Below are 25,907 nucleotides of genomic sequence, written 5' to 3'. Positions count from 1 at the left end.
CTTGATCCATGACTCAGCCTGGTGATGTGCAGTAAATGTGCAGACCATTGGTCTGGTGTCATGTATCTAACATCCTTAGACACATACTGCTTGTAGCCCCTTTGCTGACATCTGCTGTTTTAAGATTACTCTCTCTGGTTATTTTGCCATTGTATATGGGTGGGTTTTGTTTTTGGTTTTTTTTGCTATTCTTGCAAAATGTCTTTTTGATCTTGCATAGTTTGGGATTTTATCATGATATTGCTAAATTTTAGATAGGATTCATTCTTCTGTTCCAGGGGAACCTAGTTGAAGAAGATGTTCCTGACAGGCATTGTCTTCTGTGTGTCTTCTGTCTGTAATTATTTGGGGAAAGAGGATTGTACATCATAAGGGTATAGCATAATAACATAGCATGTATTTGTGTTTGTATTAACTGAAACTTTGGGGCTCAGACATCCTGGTATAGACTCATATGGAGCAATCCATAGGACGGGTTGCATAATAGAAAACGGGAAGGTCCTGCTGTAGGGAATGTCATTACCGGAAGGCCCGGGGCTGGATTTTTTCTATTGCTGCCCCCCCTTTTCTAGAATAATAATGTTCCCCCAATAGCAGGCGAACTTGGCAGTTCCAGGAGGCCTTTTGTGGGGCTAAGGGATTCATGATAACCTCTCCCAATGAGAATGGTATTGTGGTTATTCTTGGCACATGCTATACTATTTATTACATTGTTATTTTATTCTGTATCTACTGTTCTGTTTATTTTTAATTTTACAGCTACTATGGAGGTCTGTAAGCCGCTCAGAATTAAACACTGGCATATAAACCTAGTAAACAAGTAAATAAATGTGCTGTGGAACTTCACCCTTCATATATGAAACAAAATGGCCTTTTTTGTGAACTTCTCTGCAGAGTTCTGTGACTTTGTGCAATTTGGATACTTGTCAACAAAATCCAAGGGGAGACAAATTCTTGAGAGGCAGACCAACCTATAAGTTTGCCCATGCCAGAAGCTAGAGTTTACAGATCTTCCTTTCCCTGAATAGCAAAACTACATACTTAAATGCTTTATTTGACAAATCTGGATAATGGAGTGTTAATAACTGTCTGAATTAGTAAGACAACCCATGCCTACACTTTAAACGTTTATGCTATGGTTTGTATTGTTGAGCTCTTACTCTTAGTCCCCCTCATCCCAAAAATATTGAGAACTGAACTATAAAAATTGCATGCCAAAGTTTCATAACTGCAGGAGCAGAGTAATCTTCTTTTTTCCAGCCCATACCTTCCAACTGCTGGCAGACTGAATTTCTTTTTAAAAACAATCCATTTATAACTTATTGCTCTTCTAATCTACAGTGGCTGCCTTAAATATGGTAGCCTCCAGATTGAAGGCATCAAATTGGAGAAAAGGTTATCTAGGTGGACAGTTCATAAATCCCAAATGCATGAGTAGAACAGTTACCCCTTCAATATTTTCCTTTCAGGTGTTCCTTCATGTTATGAATTCCCAATAGCAGGTTAAATTGTTCAATTGGGAAAATGAAAAAAAAAAAGTACTCCTAGGATGAATTTGGGCAGTGTTGGGCAGTGATACAAGAGACGCATATATCTCTCACGTCTTTTATGAGTTTATGGGAATCCTTTGGAACAGCCATGTGGTATTACCCATAGCTGGTTTTCTTCATCCATTCCCATTTCATATTAATAAAGCAGATTGCCAACCCTGATTAAAAACAGGTTTCACTCGTGCAGTTTTCATTTGAATTCCTTTTAGATCATTAATACCACCTTCTGCTATTAATGATCTAAAGGATCTTCCTTTTCATCAGGAAGAAGTATGGGTTGTAGAAAAAGATGAAGACGTTGTGGGTGCTCCAGCACTGGGGATTTTAAAGAAGAGATTAGACAATCATTTGTCTGAAATGAGCAGGGGGTTGAACTAGAAGACCTCCAAGGTCGCTTCTAACTCTGTTATTATGTTAATTTATATTTTTAATACATACCCAGATATCCCATGTCTATAAAATACTGTACATCATTTTAAAGGATGTCGTAGTAGGACAGCGGCATCACTGATTTCTAGCCTACTCGTATCAGCTGAAAAAAAATTATTATTACCTATTTCTCCTCCCCCACCCCTTTTTTTCGGTCTTTCTTAAATGCAGGACCTGAAATGCAGTCATAGCTGCATACTGAAAGCGGCCAGTGGGGCAAGAACCGTTTTCCCCTTCAAAACAAAAGCAACAGACATTTGAAGGAGGGATCACTGCTTCCCAATTTGGCTGCTGCTTAAACAAGTTTTGCATGGGCTTTCAAAACCCTGCATTGTTTTAAATGCTTGCAAAACCAGTTTGCATAGGGTGACACCATGACTAAAGGAATACAGTGTGCAGCCACAAATAATGGAAGGTCTTGCAGACAACTTGGATTCTTAATCTTTCCCCATTTCAAGTAGTAAAAGGAGATCTACCAGGTCTGGTTAAACATAGTGTAAAAGAGAATGATCTTTCCTCTCACATGTCCTTTCTTAATTCCGAGTTTATTTAGCTTAAAGTGGCAAGTTTAAGATGTGTGGACTTCAATTTCCAGAATGCTCACTGGGAAATTCTGAGAATTGAAGTCCACACTTCTTTAAAGTTGCCACTTTTGAAAAACACTGTTTTAGACTGAAAGTCTGCACCCAGTCCTTGCCTTTGCTCTGGAATGAAATGCACAGCTCCAGATTTCTTTGAAGCATTGATGTCATCTGCAAACTTCTCTACCACTAAGATTGGTTAATAAAAACTCTGATATTTGATACCTTGTAAATTTCTTGTGTTAATGTTTTGTACTGTGTTGTCACTGGGGTCCTACAATTAGGGAGCCAAACTCAGATGTATATTGTGGGGTTGTAGCTGGAAGAAGTGGGATGGTAACATGTTTGTGATTAACAAAACAACTAAATACCACCCCAGAATGGTATATGCTCCATCCCCAGTACTATTTCCAAACATAATACTGCCATTTTCATGCAAAATTTATCCATGCATCTAAACTATTTTGATCCACAATTCAATTCTCTGGATCTGGATTTTAAGGGACTTCCAATGTGTCACTTTGGAGCACCCATGAACCTGCAGAAATTTACTTGGCATTTGCTGACTTCTTTCCTCTTCTGACATGTGACAGTTAATGTTAATTAAGGAAATCAGGAACTACATGAGGTAACAGACCAAGCAAAACAGTGGCTAGCATTATTATTTTCCATAATGCCCCTGTGCACCTAAGTTTTCTTAGGACAGTGGTGGCGAACCTATGGCACGTGTGCCAGAGGCGACACTCAGAGCCCTCTCTGTGGGCACGTGCACCATCGCCCCAGCCCTGCCTCCCCCCGCGGCCTCATCAGCAGCCCCCCGGAGGAGAGTCACCCCTGGGTGTGAAGCAGTGCTGCCAAGCACATGGCAGCTGGGCAGCAGGGACAAGACTCCACCCTCACGCCCCCTTGCACGCAGATGTGGGGGCGCAGGTGGAGGGCGTAGCCACCATGGCACTGCAGGGCCGCCTGAGCGATCTGTGGTGGGCCGTTGAGGTGGTGGGTGGCCCGGCAGGTGGGGTGGGGTGGAGCAGGTGGGGCGGGGCGGGGTGGGGGGTGGGGCAGTTTTTGGGCACTCAGTCTCTAAAAGGTTTGCCATCACTGTCTTAGGAAATAAAAATGAAGAACTACTGCAGGTGAATGTTTTATTTGAAAATATGTCTATCATTCCAGAAAGGATAAGATAGGTGTAGAAGTAAGCATCCTTTGGAATGGGAGTAAAGGGAATATCTGGGAGCATTTTGATAAATCAATGCTTTATAAACCAATAGATAATTGAAGAGAGAATCCATAACATATTCCAGTGGGCCTATTAGCTCATGAAAGGAACTGCTTCAGGATTCTTAGTTATCTTCACCTCTTCTCTGTAATGTAATCCATTTGTCCCACTATCCATCAATGTTGGAAAATGTGAAAGTGATCTTTTGCAATGCATGGGAGCTTGTACAAAGTACCACTTCTTTTGTACAGCTGCTTTAGAAGCCATTTAGGCCTGTTGCTGTGTAAAGGCATGCACATCTGGATTGCTAACTGGGAAAGAAAATCCAAGAGCAGAACCCTAAGAGCTATTGGAAAAGTACTGCGCAGCTTTAAACTGGAAGTCTTTTGGTAGCAGATTTTCCAACTAACAATTTTTATTATAAGCTTTTGTGAGCTGAGCTTACTTCACGAAAGCTTATGCATTTTAATAACAATGGTTGGAGGAGCTGCTATGGACTATGTCTGATTTGTTGCTACCACAAACTAATGTTTTTTCTCCTACAATGGCTGCATAATGCTATGCAGTTGTAGAGAGCTGACAAAGATTATTGGCCTCTGGGAGTTCCAAAACTCCCAGATGAAGATAAAGAACAGTTAGATTATTTTATCATCAGGAATTTGAATTTTTCTCAAAGTCTAAATAAAGAAGTGCATTTATAGCCATGGTTGCTTTATTTAATGATGGCGTTTCTACAGAGCGTATCTACAGAGATAAGTGAAAGGGTTGGATTTAGTGTTTGCATATCCATAAAGGAGAATATTTGTAGGTCAGGACTGAAATGAGGGTCCTTGGTGCTCTCTGAGCTTGAATGTTTTCTTGAAGATGTTTCATTACCAGAACTAGATAACATCATCAATGTGGAAAACAATTTATTTTCAGAACTTATAGATGCCAACTCTATTTCCATTGGATATTTGTCTTTTCTTTTAAATCCTCCCAGAATTCACTGGCATGAGATAGGAGAAAAGATCCAAAAAAGGACAAGCAATATACAATACAGTATGTCTATATCATTTCAGGCTCTTTTCTATTTCTGATGTTAAATTGTGGTTTTAATATTCATTCTCAGTTGTTGTTTTATATTGATTTTTAGATAAACATAGTTTTCACGGACATTTTTATACTTTTGTTTTTTTTATAATTCTTGTAAAATGGAGTGAAATCCACATCAGTATTGGAGTGAAATCCACATCCATATTTGTGTAGTCCGGTAAAATAGTAGGAACACAATAATGTTGTTCTGCAATATTGTTCTAGGGTTCCTCACCTACAACTGAGAATCGGTCAAAAGCTTGCAACTAGAAGTAGAGTACATATAAGAAAAGCAGTACAACGTTTTGGTCTAGGTTTGGAGAAAACATCACATTTCAGGTTCTGTTACAGTGCTGTAGAAGAGAATGAGAAGGAAATTGAAGAGTTCCATTCTAGGTGGATGAGGTTATAAAAATTGTCTGCAATGACTTGTTCCAGGAAGAGAGGGCTGGTAACATAAAGTGTATGAAATGCAAAGACAAAAAGTCTGAAACGTTGCCCAACAGAAAGCACTTCAAAGCAGATGACAAAATGGCTACATTTTGGATTAGCAACCAAGAAAACAAGATAGAGCCAATAGTGAAATTGCAGCTTAGAATTCATGGTAAGCAATGAAAGTCAGATATATTATGGACCAGTGTCCCTTGTTACTAAAAAGTGTAAAAAGTACCTTTCATAAAGTATGGGAGACAACATCAGTATGAAACACAAAGAAGATTGCCAAGCTACTATTTGTCTCCTAATCTGTTTTTCACATCCATTTATCTAATTTTCCTGCTACCATTATAATATTTATTTCAAGTATTTTGTGTGTCTGAAAATATGGGCATCCTTGAAATCAGTCTTGATTCCTGGAGACTGCCTGGACAAGTCCCTGCAGTTTTCTTAGCAAAGTTTTTCAGAAGTGGTTTGTGATTACCCTCTTCCTAAGGCTGAACGACAGAAACTGGCCCAAGGTCACCCAGCTGGCCTCCTGCCTAAGGTGAGAGAGGACTCACAGTCTCACGGCTCTTAACCTAACATCTTTAACCACTGCACAAAACTGGCTGTCAACATATTATTTTAGATTTGTCCAAATCACGGGTGGTGACATTTTTATTAGAAACAATCAAATTAACCCAGAAGACTGTACCATATTTCAGGTTACTCGGAATTATTCTTTTTATTTATACTTTCAAAGGGAACTAATATTGCCTTTATCCTTTGCAATCAGGTATAATCTTACAAGGACACCAAATCAACTTTGTGTTCAATCTACTGTCTTCATTTCAGCACTTATAAATAGCATGGTTTTAAGTGTCCAAATTTATTTTTCTTCTTCATTATATTGCATAATATTGTGGGCTAATAAATAATGCTTGAGAATCAAAAGCCTACCCACCCTTTAAAAAAACAAACAAAGCTGAACTATTTTCTGCCGAGGTACTGGCAACACAAAACATTTGGCAATGTAAACTCCTCCAAAGATTTACAAGACTATTGGTTGTTAATTGGCATAAAATAAGTGATTTTTTTTCCTTTTTAATAAAAAAACATTTTGTTTCCATATACTGTACAGAGGTTTGCAGGTAAACAGAAGTTTTTAGTACATTGCTGCATCTTTCTTGTCATTTTAATTATAAGCATATTTATCTCATCAATTAAAGTGGGGAAATCTGGGTGAGATTTGTGGGTGCTCAAAATTTCACAAAATTAAATTGGAATAATAGATGTCTCTTGCTCCACTCCATGAAAAAGAACTATTTTTTCTTTTCCTGATCACTAAAATATAGTACATAGAAAAAGCCACATCATTTAATTGATTTTTAAAAAATGATACAGCAATTGATGAAAACCTGAGGTTTTGATCCTCAATGTTTCACACAATAAAGCTGTGTTTTAATGCTCAACAACTGCATCAAAATGTTCAAAAATTTTGAAGCTCCGTTGACGTGCTTATTCTTGAATTAAGATGCTGTACATTGGATTGCATTGTTAATAATTTTCTTTTCTTGTGTCTTTGTATCAGTGTTGACTCCTGGCTGAGGAATTCTGGGAGTTGAAGTCCACAAGTCATAAAAGGGCCAAGTTTGAAGACCCCTGCACTAGAGTATACTGCTAATATTGTTCTACTGCACTTGTTTTTATATTTACCTCTATATGTCTGTGTCAGTTACATAATTCCAAATGAATTTGTATTTGAATAAAAAGGTGTACATGTAAAGTACTGTCTGCAAAATAAATTAATCATGGATCTTGTGTTTGTCCAATACAGATTTTATTGATAAATGAATGGATTATCTCTCCAAACAATTTGCTAGTGCGTTTGTTATGCACTAGCTCTATTTGTAATGCCTGAGCAGACTACAGAAACCATGATTCAGGTAAAATCTGGTTTCTATCCTATAACCCTGTGCTAGCAGCTTACAAATGTGTATATGTGTGTGTGTGTGCTTGCGTGTGCACATGCATTTCACATATGTACTGAATTGACAGGCTATAACTATTTACTTGGTTGCCACAAATGGTGCAAAGTCAAACCTGGGTTCTTTGGCAATTTCTCGTCTCAGTTAACTCTGTTTTGCATTTTGGTTTAATGATGGCTTAGTATTTCATCTCAATGCAAGTACTTGATGAGGACTCAAGATTACTTTCCTAACATAACTATGAAATATTTCATTGGTGATAAGGCTGTACTTACATGTTACGCTTACATATTACACTTATCAACAGTTTATGGAACCATGATCTACACAAGTCATTTTTTTCTGGCTTTCCAAGACATAGTCAAAATAAACCACACTAAGTTCATACAACACACTAAGTCAAAATGCACGTTACTAATTTGTGATTCTAGCTTCTAACTAAGTTAGGAAAATAAAGTGTCTATTCAGAAAAATGTTTTCAGTATCTATTCACAAGCAACAGACACATAAAGGAGTCTAAAATCAACTTTCAAAAAACTAATTTTAATCAAAACAAAAGAATCGTTGATCATTAACAAGTTTATAAAACAGTGATTTAGTTACATAAATAAATTGATATCAGTGTATCAAATCTTAATTACTTTCAACTTCATGAGGATGTTTACATGGGTGAGGAAGTACAACCTTTTTTCCTAGTATAATAAATAAAATGGAGAGCATGGAACATTTTTCCCTCTAAATAAAAAAAAATCTACAAACATACTCTAGCATGTTCTCTAGTGAAAAGAACAAGAGACACGGGACAACTTTTGCACCAAAACATTTAAAAAAAATGCATTAAATGCACAAAGGTACAGAACCATCAGCTAAAGTAAAAGACACTATACTGTAACCAAAATGGTAATAAGAATATAATGAACAGTTTGGTAGTTAGATCTCCAGTTTGGTTATTTTAAAGCATTAAGACAAGGCAAGATAGAAGGCTGCTTTTCTTCTGAAGTAATTCTAGAGGAAATAAAAATACTTTGTTGGTTTTATTGTTGTTGTTTTTTTAAAAAACTAACTGAAAAGTAGAACAGTCATACCAACTTTCTGTCCTGCACAAAGTCAAATACCTATGCAGAATAAGATTAGCTTATTAATAGCTCCTGCAAAGGCGTAATGTATCATGTCAATCATTTGGAAAACACTGCAGGTAGCTACAGACAAGGATGTACTACACGGCTACCACCAATGACGGAAGGGCAATGCACACAAATCACATGGGATAACCAGGTCCTTGCAACAACTGGCTAGATGCTGCAGCCATTTTCACTATACTGTTGTTTCTGTAATATACTTTATGAGAAGTGGTTAAATAAATCGTTTCAACAAAATAGCCAGGCGTTTCAGGGACTGGAATCCAATATAATTTGCACGCACACTGCTAAGTTTACAAGTAGTAACAATGTGGTCCATTATTATCCATAGCCATCCCATGATATGAAAAAAGGGATATTTAAGTTTTCTAGGCTAGGAGGCACAAACCCCAAATCTGGCATACTGTATTCTTAATGCTAAGGCTTGCTGCTCTGGCTGTGTTGTCCCCTCTTTACTAGAGTGCCTGATACAAGTGCACAAGTGTGTATACATATACATATGCATACACGCATCTGTATAAATATATATATATATACGTATAATTTTCCCCTAATTTCCATCCAAGAATTCAATCCAAAAGGTGGCTCTGCATAGATGCCCAGCATATTCAGTTCGTCACCTGAGCCAACCTCTGAAGCTAGGCGCACTTGAGTCTTTTTAACGTTTCCTTGTTTTTTGTTTAAAACCAAGCTACTGCAGCTTCAAGTATTTCGCATTATAGATTTTTTTTAAATAAATTAGTTAACGTTATATTTTTTCAATATTCCGACATATACTATAATATATATATATACAGTACAATAAATGCTCTCATTCTTTAATTTTATTTTATTTTTTCAGATAAATCCCTGAGAATGTATGTTGACAGTCGCTAAGTTTCCACATGCGCAAGCGTTGTGTGTGCCATGCTTCTGGATGAACAAGCACTGCAAAGCCACGTGGGTCAGCCTTTCGAACTATTAGTTATTTGGGAGGTTGGTTCATTTAAATAAGCTGAAATGTCAGGATGAGTTACAAAAGAGTAAAGCTGGAGCCATTCGAGGTACTTATCACAGGATGGAGGTGTTTTTGTTTGGTTTTTTTTTTAAAGCCATTGCAATATATTTTTTTCTTTTCTCTCTCTCTCTCTCTCTTTCTCTCTCTCTCTCTCTCTTTGATTTGAGGCTGTGAATTAGACAGAAAGAATGGGAGAGCTTGGTGGACTTTTGCCACTTGACAACATAGACTCAGTGTAAACCAAACTTCTCTTTTAAGCCTCTCAATCTTTCATACAAAACAGAAAAGGAAAGGGGGGGAAAAACACACATACTTTCACAATGTGACATTTTAGTTTTGCAAACTTAGTATAGAACTATACACATATAATACCGGTGTGGCTCTGTTTAAGTTAAAAAGGATACAAAGGCAGGCTCAAGTAAAAATGTATTGCCCTCCCACCCCCTTCCCCATCCATTCACACTTTTTCTCTTTTTGTCAACCAAATCGTTCACGAACCAACATCATCAGTTTCTTTTTGCCTTTGTAGATTTGTTTTAGGTTGTCAATGAACTGAGTAAACTGAATGTGTCCATCATGAGCCATCAAAAAAGTCTCACGGGCCTTACTCAGGAATTCTATAAACTCGCTGTAATGCCGTGGACTGATGTGCGTGAGCCGAGAGTGTGTTGTGTTAATATATGCTCCAATTGTGGCATCTAGGAGTTGCCTTAATGGGGCTTTGTCCAAGGACATGAGCTTACCAGAGTTCCTCCTTCCGTGAAGTCCCACCATTCCAGGAGTGGTCAAAGTACATCTACGCAAGATATCGGACAGTACTGTTGCACATTTGACACTTTTGACCACCAGAGGTATTATAGCCGCCAATTCATTTTTTCCAAGGGAGTGACTGAGTGCACAAGCCCATAAAACATCATTAATGGCAGGGTGTGTATCCTGATTGTAACTCAGGTTGAGATGTGTCATGGCCAACGTGGCCAGTTTATAGGCCCGCACAGGGTAACCACGATGTTCCATGTATCGTGCTATAGTGAAAAGCTGCGTATAGCTCATGCCAGTTGCAGCGGCGTCAAGAACAATTTGGTAAGCAGTCTCAAAAGCTATGTGATCCTTTTCACATAAGGTCAGTGCAGAGAGGGCACAGTTCTGAGGATCCTTCATGGCACACTGTAGAGCAAGCGTCCTAGCACTGCTGGCCAGTTTCTCCTGCTGATGGCAGTCTAGATGCAAGCGGACTATAGTGCTGTTTGACATTACTGTAGTAGCAACAATACTAGTAGCTTCAGTTGGAGTGAAAAGTGTAAACCAGCTTTGCATGATGCTGTCCAGTGCATACACACCTATGAGACACAGAAAAATATTTGTCACAAAGATGGACGCAAACAAAAGACTGAAGAAAGAGCCAGATACTTGGGAGAACCACTTACAAAGGCTTCCAAAGGTACCTGAACTTTGAAAACACAGTGTGCTCTGTACCAAAGATTGAATTCAGCATCAGAGAATCTTATCTTTCTTCTTTAAAATAGAAATATCCTGGGTTTTTTTCCACAAAGGTCCTTTTGAAATATGCTGGCAAACCCAACTAGCTTCATTAAACATCCCTGAGCCTGCTCAGAATCAAATAATAAGCTGAAATAGGATATTTCTATCAAATTCGTGGCTGTCTGAAGCAAAGCAGAGTTAACGTGAATGGAAAACTTTATGAGCGATTTGGTACTTTTGGGTCCTACAGAGACACAAATGCTGCACCAGCAAAATAAACATTCTTTTTTTCTTTTCTCTATAAAAAGCCAATTTGAAAAGAGCAATGGGACCAAGTGGCTAACAGAACTACCTGTTAATAAGAGGAAGTGGTTTGCCCAGCAACTGCTTCTGGCATCTGTGGCAGCAGATACAGCAAAACCCCACATACCACAAGGCCAATAGCACTGTCTTTTATGCACTGGACAGCTCTCTCCAATATGCTATGGTACTTGATAAACTTGCCATCTCTCCCACCTTCTACTCATCTCCGAGAGCTTAGCTGCCCTCTGTTGCCTTAATGGATAGGATACAGCTGAAAAAATTCTGTAAAGATTCCCATTGCACAAAACTCCTTTACCTATTTGTCTGAAGGGTTTATCCTGCAATTTGTCTAGAAAGTGGTACCTGCAATTCTAATCTAATTATGCCTAAAACATACTGTAAAAGGAACATGCACTTTAAAAATCGGAACTCAAAAGAGCCTTGCTCCAAAACCCTTTCACCTATTTCTGTGTAATAATTTTCATCATTATTCATTTCCTTTCATAATTTTCTTGCAATTTTCATTTTATACTTTTGAAAAACAAAATTACAGCATTCTGCTTTTCCCTCCTATAGTAATATGGGAGTACAAAAAAATCACATTCAAAAGAAATGTTTTGATCATTCTGCAAATGTTTCCTTGACACAGCTATGAACTGGAAACAGGAATTTTCAGCTTCAGAAGGGACTGTTTCAAGAGTGAAACATTTCTAAAATGATTTGAACAGCCTGTTTTGTACATCCCTGCATGCTGATCAATGGAAGGTATAAATCAATCTCAAAGTTGAAGTGGATAACTTCTGGCAGGTTTTTTTACCCTCTCCTTGCTATCTCCCTGGCCCCCTTTCACCCACCCCATACTCTGTCCCATTATTATGTGTATTCCTCACAGGCATTAATACAGAAGCAGGATTGTAGGTATTCTTGCAAGTATATCTTCAGAAGACCCAGGAGGAAGTGAATTATGCAGCCCACTCCAGTTGTTATTCAGACTGGGGAACACTATTGAGAATTCTGTATCTCTTCATGGCTTTTGATACCATCCACCATAGTATTCTTCTATGCTGGCTGAGGGTGCTGGGTATGAAGGGCACAGTTTTGCAGTGCTTCTCTTCCTCCAAGGCCACTTTCAGGGAGCTGTCAAGTCGCACTCACTGCTTCATGGGCCTCCCCCCCCCTGAGTATCACAGGCAGAGGCTGTGAGGGCCTAAATGGGGAAAAATAGGGTTATAGGTCCAGGAAATGGATGTTTACATCTTTGGTTTTGATGGGATAGCACTGCCCCATTCAGAGCTTATGACGAACCTGGGAGTCCTCCTGGATTCATAGCTCCTGCTCAACAAGCAGATGGCAGCTGTGTCCAGGAGGCTGTTGTAGAACAGCCTCTTCTGTGCCATTTGTGCTTATTTCTGGACCAAGAGGCCATGCTCATATTTAACCTTGTTTTAAATACTATCAAACTGGACTATTGCATGGGGCTGCATGGGGCTTCAGGTTTCAGTTGGTCCAGAATTGAATCATGTGGACTGGAGTTATGGCCACATCGTGTTAAGCCTGTGTCACTGCTACTCTATGGCAGTATTTCTGTGTGAGATTCAAGGCACTGGTTATCATCTTCATAGCCCTCATGTCATAGGCTGGGTTATTTGCAGGATTGCCTTTTTGCAAGAAATTTGTGTGTCCCATTTGCTCCCATATAGAAAATATGCTCCAGGTTCCTTCAGTTAAACCCTGCCATCTTATGGGACCTAGGAAATTGTTTTTTTGTAGCTCCCCTTATGCTCTAAACACACTCACACTTCTTCCCTTCCAATATATGACAGAGCCCAACTCTGCTTGCTAATAGAAAAGCTATTAAGGCCTGCTTTTCCCCAAATATTTGGGTCCATTTGAGTGGAGTCCCCCTGATTGTTTAATTACTTTGTTCAGTTACCATGTAACATGATGGTTTTGGGTCTTTTAATATTAGGTGGCTATTGTGATAGTTTATTATTTGTTTTTTTGTTGTAAGCTGTCTTGAATCACTTTATTTGAGTTGGCAGCACCCATAAATCCATAAAATAAAACTATAAAATAAGGGAACTTGTGACCCTCTAAATTCTGCCAAATGACAACTACCACCAACATAATCAATGGACTTTTATGATTTTCACTGAATTCAGGCAATTGGCATTAACATGTAAAGCAGTGTTTCTCAACCTTGACAATTTTAAGGCATGTGGACTTCAACTCCCAGAATTCCACACCCAGCAATGCTGGCTGTGGAATTCTGGGAGTTGAAGTCCACATGCCTTAAAATTGTCAAGGTTGAGAAACACTGATGTAAAGCCACAGTACCTGAAGAAATAGATCTATGGAAATTCTCACTCATGCAGGTCACAGTTGTCTCAAAAAGGTACTTTTTCAAAAGGCAACTGAACTGATTTTCCTTGAGGAAGAAGATGTTTCTCTTCTCATCCAAGAAGCTTCATCAGTTATGGCTGAATGGGGGGGGGGGTAGGAGTGCCTATCTTTCCATCCCCCATCATCTAGTCACAACTGATGAAGCTTCTTGGATGAGAAGAAAAATATCTTCTTTTTCCTCAAGGAAAGATAGTCCAGCTACCTTTTGAAAAAGTACCTTTGAGACATCTGAAGAAATACTCCACCTATATCTTCCTAAACATTTATTAAGTTCACCTTTGGAGGCCTTACTCTGGCTGCTCCCCCTCTCCCAATGCTGAGGTGCAGAAAATGGCTTCACAGTAATGAGTCTTTTCAGTGATAGTCTTGTCAGCCCTTCAAGATAGGCAAGGTCAAATAATATGGCATGGCAGAAATTTCAAGAATAATCTCTATTTTGTGGGATAGAATAACAGAATCTTGACAGAGTTTCTATCTAACCTTGTGTGTACCAAAGAAAATCAAGGTTGAATTATTTTAACTTTCTTTCCTACCTTTTACTCTTTCTCAGGACCATTTCTCTGGAATTCTCCCCTTAACAGCTCACTAAATCCTTCCCCATTTCTGAAACCAAGTCTACATTCCTTCACACCACCTATTGTGAAATACTCTTCCTGATAAGTGTGCCTGCTGCAGATTTTATAGAGTTCTCGATGGCAAGCAAGATATGTTTTCTTCTGCCAGACATTTTAATCAATTTATCAGTATCCATCTATTGCTCTTAAGTGCTTCACCACTGGTATACTAGGTAGCTTATATCAGCCTATTATTTATTTTACCTCATTACATTGCCTTTGGTTGTTTCTATGGATTGTGAAATGTTTTTCTTCCAAATTTTTATCATGCAATTTCCATGTGCTATCCTGAAAAAACCTGATTTTGAAGGGTGGCAAATAATTGTAAAAATAATTTAATTAATCCAGCAATCTCAACAGTGACTAGCTTTCCCCCTGTGTTCAAACCTAAAGATGTTTCAAAATGTTTGAATGCTCTAAGCAGATATGGCAGCTCTTTCCTGATTGCCCTCAATAGAAAAAAAGCAATTTACAGCCTCAGTCTCCTTGATTTGTCACAGATTGTTGCTTGTTGCTACTTTAGCCTATACCCCACTTGAAGTTGAAGGCCTCATGTAGATGTGAATGGCTACAGATTAAAAAAAAAACCCTCAAGACTATAATAAACTCTCAATCTAGCACTGCACATTTCTACAAACAAGTCCTAGCATCCAACATATTCCCCAAGGAATGGGCATCCTTTTACACCATTCCATCCCCCAAATAAGATAGAAGATGTCTATATAGCACTGAATATAAGCTCAGCAGGAAAATAGAAATTTGTGTCCTGACTGAAATACCTTCGCCTATAGTCACAGCCAGATTCCGTTTGAAATGAGCTGGTTTCTTTAGTGCCCTTTTGTTGTTCTTATGAGGTCAAACAATGACTGATGGGGTCTATAAACTGAAGCTTACATGCAGCTTGAGTGCCTCATTATTGCTTGAAATAATTTGCACACATCTGTGCACTTAGCTAACCACACCCAAACGTCCTCATTTTACTCATCTGGGTCCTGTTGTACTATGCGCTTGCATATACATGTACACCTTTCTCCTGCTCCGTTCAATGCTTTCCTTCATTTACATAAACAAACACATCCTCATTTATTTATAAGCTTAGGTATGTCTCAAAAGTGATCTTTGCATTGCATCATAGTTTCCTTATGGAAGTGACACATACACACACAAATGTACCACAAACAAAAAAAAGCAATTTGCTTACCAATAGGCTACTATTAAATCACCAGATATACCTCCTTTTGTATGAAAATTAGGAAAGGTAAATCTTAGAAAGCAGAAACTGAAATCCTAACAAGCTACTGTTTTTCAGCCAGAGATTAGTCAATAAGAGCAATTCATTTTAGGGAAAGTTTACAGTTACAATGAAAAATTCATTTACAGACCAAATGAAATCTAGACTGATTTGGGGTTTCTTAGAAATTACTTGCAGCTGATGAGTCTAAACTTTTATGGCCATTAACAAATTTTAAATATATCAAGAAAACAACTGTAAGTTTTGGATACATTAATACTATGTTCAGGGGTTTGGACTAGTTAAAAACTTCAGCAGAATTTGTGGAGAATGCAAATCCTTTCTCAAATTAAATTTACTTTGAGAACTTGCCTATTCTTGGGAACACTTCTTTTTCATTAGAAGATCAGAGACCTATCATAAATTCCTCTGTGTTGACACCCTGGTTCTTATAGCAAATCCAAACATTATGTTTTAGGTGTTGTTTTCAAACAAATTATAACAATTAAGTTTTCCTCATAACTATAAATGCACTGTGGATAAAATTCTAGACAGTGGTATCTCAGTACTCGTCCTTATTTGGTCCCGGGAGATGCGATGAGTACCAAAAAGATGAGTATCAAACTATTTTTTCTCATAAGGAATAACGTAGTGAGTCAAGACAGCTGACACTGACACGTTCTAGCTTGTGTGTTGATTACCAAACAAACTATGAGTACCAGGACAAAATTTTCATGCCAAAATGCGTTGAGTAACAAATTTGATGAATTTCAAAACAGTTGAATACCAAGGTACCACTGTAGTCTCATGAACTGCATTCTTAGCAATTTGTGCTATCTTAAATAGAAAATAAATTTCCTTCACATAATTAAAAAAGGCTAGGGTTACATTTCTGTATAAAATGCTACCATTTTGTACCCCCAATTTATGTGACATTACTGGACAGAGGCCAAAATATCAAACCAGCATGTTGTTTTATGTACTGCTGCTACAATTTTCTCTGGAAATCTATATGGCAATTAGGAGAAAATACCATGCAAATTCTTGTGTACCAGAACTGATTATATTGTTTACCACACAGATTAAATCAGGACTCTGCAGAGATCAGTGACAACACATACCTACTTCTGTTGCACATGTCACCAACCACCTCACCATTTCCCGCCGCCGCCAATTTAATGTTGACAATGTCATGCGCATCACCTATTAAAAAAGAGAAATATTTCCTTGAAACATTTGTGTTGCTTTAAGATATGTTAACTCTGAATAGCCAAACACATTGTGGTGAGTGTTGTAAAAATATTTATCCAGATCAGCTGCAAAAAATTATATCTGTAATCAATGTATTTTATGTCATGCATCAGCACTGCAAAAGAAATGAGGGGAAGGAAATAATCCCCTAATATTTGTACTTCTCTGTGCTATATTCTTTCACTTGAGTTGTGTAATATTACCTCATACTCATTTTCTAATTATTTCCTGACACGGAATCAAAGTAAATCTTACAATTCTGTTTCTAGAATGAATGAGATGGGGATATACCACGAAATTTCACATTCATTTCTGTTTGACACAATCATAGCTTTTCTAAAGCAATTAAAGATCATCCAGACTAGGAAAGACTCAGAAAAGGTAGCACACACCCTACAGCAGTCGATTTTATATTTTGTTATATCACACATTCTGTTTTAATTTGCCTATTCTTCCCAGATGCCATTTTTATGGCTGCTAGGTGAATAGCTTCCGAGTATTTTCCACATTCTGATATTATCTGTAAACCCATTGAAAACATTCTCTTATTTATGACCTGAAATTACAAAATACACATAACTTTATTAATGTTCATTGCTATCTACCTATGTTCTTTGTATTAAGAACAGATAGTCCTCGATTTATGACCACAATTGAGCCCAACATTTCCATTGCTAAACAAGACAGTTGTTAAGAGAGGTTTGCCCCATTTTTAGGGCATTTCTTGCCACAGTTGTTAAGTAAATTCCTGCAGTTGTTAATTTAATAACATTGTTGTTAAGTGAATCTGGCTTCCCCATTGACTTTGCTTGTGAGAAGATCACAAAAGACAATCACATGACCCTGGGACACTGCAACTATCATAAGTACATGCCAGTTGCCAAGTGTCTGAATTTTCATCACGTGACCACGAGATGCTGCAACGATGATAAGTGTGAAAAACTGTCATACATCACTTTTTTCAGTGTGTTGCAACTCTAAACGGTTTCTAAACCATGAGTACAGTGTCACTTGACTGTCCAAAAGGTGACATCCAATAAAGCCCATTCATCAGCAAAACTCCATCCATGGCCATTTTCCTCTTGTACTTCTTCAAATTCTGAACACGACAGTTGTGTGGAAACTGTCCCATTCCTCCAATGCAGTGTTTCTCAGCCTCAGCAACATTAAGATGTATGGGCTTCAACTCCCAGAATTCCCAGGTAGCATCTGGGGACACTGCTCCAATGGGAGATGGTGACCAACTAATCTCATTCATTTCTAGGTTTAACTCTATTTTATTCTACTGCACAGAAGCAGCATCTTATTGATCCCACACAGGTTAAGACAATTTCAGTTCCAAAGTAGATGTATGTGTGTATCTGTGTGCATGTGTTTATATGTACATATGTATGTGTGTGCGTGTGTGTGTGTGTGTGTGTGTGTGTGTGTGTGTGTGTGTGTGAATATATGTCAAAGATTAATCCAAACAGCTATGATTCTTGCTGCAATATCAGCCAATTATGCCTGGCCTCAAAAGATAAGCAGTTTTGGACTTTGGACTAGACAGCACCAGGAAACCCCAAAGTTGTAGAAAAATTGAAAAAAAAACCCACATATTAGAAGAAGGCAATAGCAAACCAGATCCGACTACGTATAAATATTTTTTTCTCTAATTACAGCATTAAAATGCCATTATGGAAAAATACCTGAAGACCCAGCTCCAGAGAGACTTTTAGAAGGGTAATATCTGGCAAACTGTCCATAAGTGTTGCTATTTTAAAAGCGTCTTGGGCAAGCTTGAAAATGTGTGATGAGGAGTGAATATTTTTCTGAATAGATTCTAACACTGTTTCAAGCCTTCGAACATCACCTGCAAGAACAGCAAAAGCAAGATGAAATGAAATATCTGTGAATGCTACTTTTATGGCATGAAAACAAGTAAAGCTGACAGATACTGTAATGTATATTTTATGTACTTATTTTAGGGATTCTGCATATATAATGTATCACTGGTAAATAAGATAGTTCATTATATACAGCCAGTGGATCCAGTCCAGAAAAGGGAAATGAAATTAGTAATGAGGGAAGCATGTGTATGAATAAAAAAGGCAACTAATAGATCTTTTAAAAATATTTTTATGAAGAGATATAAAAGCTTAAATAATCTATATTTATATTTGCAGTTTCTAAACATATATCTATATAAATATTGTGATATATGGTGGAAGGGTTACAGATAATTATGACAAAAAGGCTTCCTAACATATTTGCTAAAGTATGGTTCAATGAAAACATATTCATTTTACAAAGGATACAGTAAACCCAACTGTACTATAGTGGATCAGTATCTGCACTACGTACAGGTTTGCTATCATTAGCAAATAAAAGGAAAATTTAAGGCTAAGCTGAAATTAACAAATCAAAACCTTACTTCAATCATAAGGTCAGTGCACTAGTATACTTCTTCCTTAATCAAACTTCCTGTATAGAATCTGCAGAGAAGAATTCTGAGAGTATACACTTTAATGTAAAGAAATTAATACTAAAATATGGAAGGAATGGAGAAATTAATAATGTGCTAAGTAGGTAGATTTGATTATTGCTTCACAGCCTCAGAGATATTAGTGCGAAGAAGTAGTCTGTTTGCTTTTAATTATGTATCTGTGATTGATCATCTATGCACTCAAACATATCCCTCTTTGAGGGAGATGGGGCCTTCAGAAATGTGAAAAATAAATAAATATACATTCTACCCTGCATGGAAGTAGCATTTGGGAATTTCCTAATCTGAACCTTTTGACTGGAATCTTGTTCCACCCTATTAAACAGACTGAGAAGAAGTGATATCCTTGTTAGTTGGCAAAATTCAGTGCAGAGGCCAGCAGGAAAGATCTCTATAAACACTAAAAGAAGCGATAATGTATTAGGTGAATATAGTTGCTTCCTGGTCAAGCAAAATTTCCAACAAAATAATTTCATCCTTTCTTCATGGACTTCATGGATTGGCAAGCACATTTTTTGGCACTTAAGCTGTGTCTTACAATAATGAGAAAGGAACAGTATGCTCAAGAAAGGTGGATATACTTTTATATGAAATGTGGTGAGAGAATGTGGATTGCATTTATTTGTGCAAAATATTGTTCTAGTGTTGCCTGATAAATACTAAAACAACTCAGTCAGAGAGAAGAGTTTTTCATTCTGATTAGCTAATATGCAATTTCCATGTTTTAAGGATATCATTTTTCATACCCTAAAAGTGATTTCTGAAGGTGTTCACAGTAGTAATCTTAGTTTACCAGGGACACATTGTCAGTCATTCTGTTCGATGGATATATTGGTAGAATACTGGTGCTCTTAAGGAGGTAAGTATGATTGATCCATCACTGAAAACCCATGCTTTCTGAAGCATCCTTTGAATGATTTCCACAGCCTTGGTAAGGACAATGTAAGACAGCCAACTGCTAAATAAAATACATTGTATTCAGGCATGTGTTTGCCTTTTAAATTGGTGTATCTGCTGATGTTGGTTTTAACTAAATATACTTTTTTAAAATTCATGTGTCAGTTAGCCTAAACTATGCTTACAGGGATTTCCAAATTATAGAAGCAGCTATCCCAAAGGCTCCCCATGTGTTCCTATCAAGATGATATGTAGACATGTGACTCTTATAGTTGGGAGTCCAGGTTAGATTAAAACTTGGGGGGCTAATATAAGAGAATTGGTTTTTTTAATAACCCATACCCAAGTTGTGAAGTGATTAATTATAAACAACAATGAATGATGGCCAAAAAAGAGCTAATAGCTATGAAATAAATGGAGGTGTGTAACCCTACATACAATCTTGTTCAATAATCCAACTGATTATTGTTTGACTAGTTTCAACTAGCTGAACTTTTAATTACTATTCTAAGGCAGGCAGTCCCATTTAGAGTGCTTTACAAAACTTCAAAAATGGATTGTAACTAAGGCAGGTGTTACCACAGTAAGATCTAACACCTTTAGGATAGAACAGACTTGGTGCACTGAAAAGTCTGTACAAAAATAATTCAGGGCTGAAGTTAAGAATACATTCAAACTGCAAATTTGAATTTTATAGGGAAAAGTAATCTCATCCAAGATGGTTCTGCTTCTATTCTGAACTACCTTTGTACTGACCGACAATCTTGCTTTGATAAGCTGTGCTGCTTTTTACTAGAAAAAAAGAAAGAATTGGTTTCCTCAATGTATCGATCTTTTGACATGCCTCTAAACATGCCTTCCTTCAGCTTTAATTGTCTTTTAATGGTTGGGTTTTTTTCCCTGGCATTTGGTTGTTGTCATTGTTTTTAAAAAATTGCATTTTATGATTGTTTTACTGTATGCTGCCCAGAATTGTTGTAGAGTTTGGCAGCCTTATACATTTCTAAAACAAACAACCTGTCAAAAAACTATGTTCCTTTTGTTTTAAATATATATGGTCTGGCTTGGACTTTGTGCAAACTCTCACAACTTTCTTTCCCTTTGTCAGAAATTTCTACTTTAACTTTTTACTGAGTGTATCTCTTGTCCTGAATTTACTCCTACCAACTATGGCCCTCATTTTCAGCTCTGTGAGCTGGTAAGAGGAAACTGAAGCCAGGAGCTACTCATCTTGGTTTAAGGAAACAAGGCAATTACATCACTTACATACTGCCCTATATGGTGTCTAAACTAAAATGTGTCTAAACTCATATGAAACCTTCTAATCTCTCTGGGGATGCAATAGAAAAAGAGGGAAACTGACAAACTGAAAAAAAATTTTTTTACACTTATCAACTAAATTTGTTACACTGATCAACTAAACACAAATTAAATTTTAGTAAACTAAAATTTCAAATTGCTTTATTGTCAGGATTGTACCTTTGGCTGCTGTTAGCATAGTTGATGCTAACTCACACTGCTGAGATTCAATGTGACTCAGAGTGAACCAACGGGGATACCGGTTTGGAACAACTGATGCTATGTGATGAGGACGAGACATATCTCCTGTTGGAGCTGTTGATTCCAATACCAGTAACCTGCAAGTAAAAATATATATACTCTTACTGATCATGCAAACTTGTAACCTAGTTGATCACAAGTACAATTTTCCTTCTACAGAAACTCAATATCCAAAAGCCACATAGTTTGACCATTTCAGCCTTCTTTAAAATTTACCACAGTTAAAATAGCATGGTTTCTCCCAACATATAGGAAGGGGAAAGTGAGCGCCTAATGCAGGGGTCTTCAACTTGGCCCTTTTATGACTTATGGACTTCAACTCCCAGAGTTGAAGTCCACAAGTCATAAAAGGGCCAAGTTTAAAGACTCCAGGCCTAATGGTTATTCTTAGGCAAATTATTATTATTATGGATCATCAAAGTACAACATTTATTTTTCTTCTACAACTAATCAATTAATTCACTTTAGACAGAAAAACCTTGGACTTCTATATATGTAATTTTCCTTAATATGATTTTGAACAGCAAGTTTCTGCAAATATGAACGTAAACAAGTGACAAACCAGGGAAACTGTAGAATTGTAGTACAGGTGGTCCTTGGTTAAATGATCATTCATTCAGTTACCATTCACAATTACAATGATACAGAATGAGGAGACTTACAACTACTTTTCAAAGTTGTGGCCTTTGCAGCATTCTCATGGTCATGTGATCACCATTTGTGAGCTTACTGCCAGCTTCGAACTAATAAAGTCAGTGGGGAAACCGCTGAGAGTCATTTTTCAGAGTGAGAGGGCAGCATGTAAATTTAATAAATAAATGATCACATGACATTGCAAATAGCGACTGTGTGGGATTTGCCTAATAACTGCACCTAGAACTGCAATTGTAAGTCAGCAGTCATATGGCATCACATTTTATGATTACTTTACTTAGTGACAGAATTTCCAGTCTCACTTACCATTGTTAACCAAGGACAATGCTACTATAAGCCTTTCTTCATATGTGGAGTATAAACAAGCCTTGGCAACCTCTTTTTTCTACTGAGTCTTCATAACACTGCCTTCATATCGCCCTCTGACCTAGGGTAGCACCATCATTAGATTTTCCTAATTAATTTCCTAATTAAATAGCATTTTCTCCTCCATCCCTAAAAAAGTTTTGGTCTGGAAACCATTTAATACACCTCACTGACCAGTTTGCTCGTGGGTGATCAGATGACCATTCCCCCAAGATGGTATCATCAGCCTTGCATTTATTGGCCATGATAGCTTGGTTTAGGCACTATCTTTGGCTTCTGGGCATAGCTTTCCATGATCATTCTACTCTGAGCAGCAGGACAGTCCATTTCTTTAAAACCTGGGTTTCCCCCCCCCCTGTAATTCTGGGACTTCAAGCCAAGCTCTAGTTCAGTATGACAATCTGTTGAAAAGGAAGAGAGAAAGAAGTGGGAGACAGAAAAGAGTTTTTCTCTCTGTTCTGCTTCATGGTGCATCTCTCCTGGCTTTTCCAGCTGTTGATCAGGCTGGATCAACAATCATTCTTTGGAATAGTCATGACCTAAGGAAACCTTGTTATCAATTGAGAGTGGGGCTTCTTTGGAACATGAATTGGACATTATGACACTATTCCCAAAAAGTCCCATTCTGAAAGAACACAAGTTTGAAACAATGCTATATCTACCATTCTGGACATCTGACCAACCTTGCCTCCTCCCCAGCATATGTATGAAGACTGACAGGTCAACATTCTTCCACTGGTGTATGATATTTGATGGGAGGGAAGGGAACAAAGTTGGAGTGGTTCTCTAACCTCTGCTTAAGGTGCCCTATACCTAAAGATTCACCTATAGGGACATCACATTTTATATGACCAATTTTTTCTGCCAACTCAAGAGTGGGTGGCCATGAGGAAGAATCCCATACTGAGCAAGCTATATATGTTAAAATCAATGTAACCATAACATTGTGGTAAGGTCCTTATACAATAAATTCTCTGAATTATTTTGTTTTTCCCGTGCTTCCTATTCATATTGCACACTAAGAAAAGCTGATAATGATCAACACACACACACACACATGCTTAAGGTATGTAAAGGTAAACCTGACATCCCATTCTAAATGGGATTATTATTAGAGGTTTGGAATGTGAATTATACTCTTAATAATTAATGATATATTGACCCAGTTCTGCATTTCTATTTTTCTGTACAGGTACGATGACATTTGCAACCAGATTCTCTGCATTATTTTTTAAAAAGCAAGTATCACTAAATATAATGGGGTTCATTCCCAATGAAATGTGCATGAGATTTCAACCTGTAAAGATTGACACACTTACTGTATGTGAGTGTCTGTTTACAATAGTATGCTGATATTATTTCTATAAATTATTTATAATATATATATATTTATGATATATATATCATACATCAATATATTAGCTTCTATCTCAGACTTTTCCATACAAATGGTACAGCTTCTCTGCAATAATATGCACTCAGCACCTGGATTTCAAGAGACATGGGTGGACAATGTATATATAAATTCACCTCATAGTATGCAGAGAAGTTATCTCAATAACCTTTGCATTCCACCATAGCTATTATTAGAGATATCAATCCCAACAATTGCACTGGAATGTTAACAGCTATTTAGTCAAAAGAGTTGAGATGCCAAACAATATTGTCATATTAAACAAATGCTGGTTTAAAATCTCAAAATATAGACTATTGTAAGAGAGCAAGCAGCCATTCACTTGCTTCATTTTACTTGCAGAGGCAAGTCTATCAAAAGTAATTCCATTCAAGATAAAAAAATAAATTACGAGAGCAAGCCTACATTCAAACAGTGGTTTAAAAAGATACTACAGCTGTACAGAAATAGTTGCTTTTTGCTGATAAGTTATTTCTATCCCTCCCCTACAGGGCTATTATTAGAAGAGACTACACTGTAATCTACTTGAATGAAAATAGGATGGTTGATTTTGTTTTTTTTGCATATGATGTTTTTTTCGTACCATGATGATTCAGAGCAGCTTCAGCGTTTGAAAGGTCAAAAGTGATGATACAGGGCACTTCCATACAACCAACCTCCCCAGTGCTCAAGTTCTCTGATTTCACAATGAACATTCAGAAAGGCTTGACTGGTTTTTCCCCTCCTATTTAATATCACTAGTACACCACAAGAGCAGGCATGTTTACTTTGTGAACTGTGAGATGAGCAGTATATAAATTAGATAAAAGATGGATGGAAGGAAGGAAGGAAGGAAGGAAAGAGAAAGAAAGGAAGAGAAAGAGAAAGAGAAAGAGAGAGAAAGAGAAAGGAAGGAAGGAAGGAAGGAAAGAAAGAAAGAAAGAAAGAAAGAAAGAAAGAAAGAAAGAAAGAAAGAAAGAAAGAAAGAAAGAAAGAAAGAAAGAAAGAAAGAAAGAAGAGGAAAAAAAGAAAAAACTACCATATTCACCGAGAACTGCCAGCCTATCTGAGCTTACCCTTTCTGGCAGGGTGATTAAAAAAAGCTTAACCCACCCCCAGGGTTTCCTTCCTTCTTTAAAATAAGTTTTAAAAATTGCAGGCATTTTTGATATTCATCAGGGTGGCAAATTCCAGCTGCTTTATTCTGTTTCTGCAGTTCTTCTACTAGCCCTGACTTCCTGACACAGGGCTGAGACACTGGGAGTTAGAAGCTGGGACAAGCCGAGCATCCTTGCCAATCACTGTCCTGTCAACATAACCCCATGCAATTGTGCTGCTTCTGCAGTGACCCACAATGCCTAAAAACAGAAGTACTGTACCCCGTTTACAACAAGCCTCATAACTGTAGCTGGAAGAAACGCAGAAAAGGGCAATCAGCAAGTACTGAGCAAAAAAGTCAGCTAATCAGCAGGGGATTCCGTTCACATTAAACTTGTCCCTACAACTCTATCTGGAAGAACCCATTGAAAATCAGCTAGAAAAGGAACTTATAAGCCTTTTGTGTTTGTTTGGGGAGGATATCACTGTCATTTGTATTGCTCTCTACAACTAACAATGGAACTTTTACAGTCATTCAGATAACAGATTTGAAAAATAGCCACAACACTTGGATGGAGGCAAGCCTCTCCATTCTGAAATTATCAGAGAAACGTTGGAAGATCTTTCCCCATCAGTATATATAGCATGCCAACTAAAACACCGAAATAAGATTTGTATAGCCCTGAGTTGGAATCTCAGTTCTGATAGCCCTTCCAAATTTGGAAAAGCTCTTTGTGATGGCAATAGAGAACAAGACTTCTTCTGTAATACCGGTAGGA

General features: G+C 37.5%; 1 protein-coding gene across 1 annotated transcript in view; it reads right to left on the bottom strand.

Annotated features, from left to right (window-relative positions):
- Window positions 1-9,867: 9,867 nt before the first annotated feature.
- The window catches only part of ZSWIM6 (zinc finger SWIM-type containing 6), a 100,824-nt gene continuing 84,784 nt past the window's right edge, over window positions 9,868-25,907 (bottom strand). The window contains exons 11-14 of the mRNA XM_015818751.1: window positions 21,537-21,694; window positions 18,364-18,527; window positions 16,546-16,627; window positions 9,868-10,731 (exon numbers count right to left, since the gene is read on the bottom strand). Coding sequence (XP_015674237.1) covers window positions 9,869-10,731; window positions 16,546-16,627; window positions 18,364-18,527; window positions 21,537-21,694 — 1,267 coding nt within the window. The 3' untranslated portion in view covers window position 9,868. The remainder of the gene's footprint in view (window positions 10,732-16,545; window positions 16,628-18,363; window positions 18,528-21,536; window positions 21,695-25,907) is intronic.

Source organism: Protobothrops mucrosquamatus, unplaced genomic scaffold, assembly GCF_001527695.2.
Source record: "Protobothrops mucrosquamatus isolate PMUCROS unplaced genomic scaffold, P.Mucros_1.0 scaffold784, whole genome shotgun sequence".
In the NCBI taxonomy this organism is placed as follows: Eukaryota; Metazoa; Chordata; class Lepidosauria; order Squamata; family Viperidae; genus Protobothrops; species Protobothrops mucrosquamatus.
The sequence above is the reverse complement of the archived record's forward strand: the minus strand, read 5'-3'. Positions and strand labels throughout refer to the sequence as shown.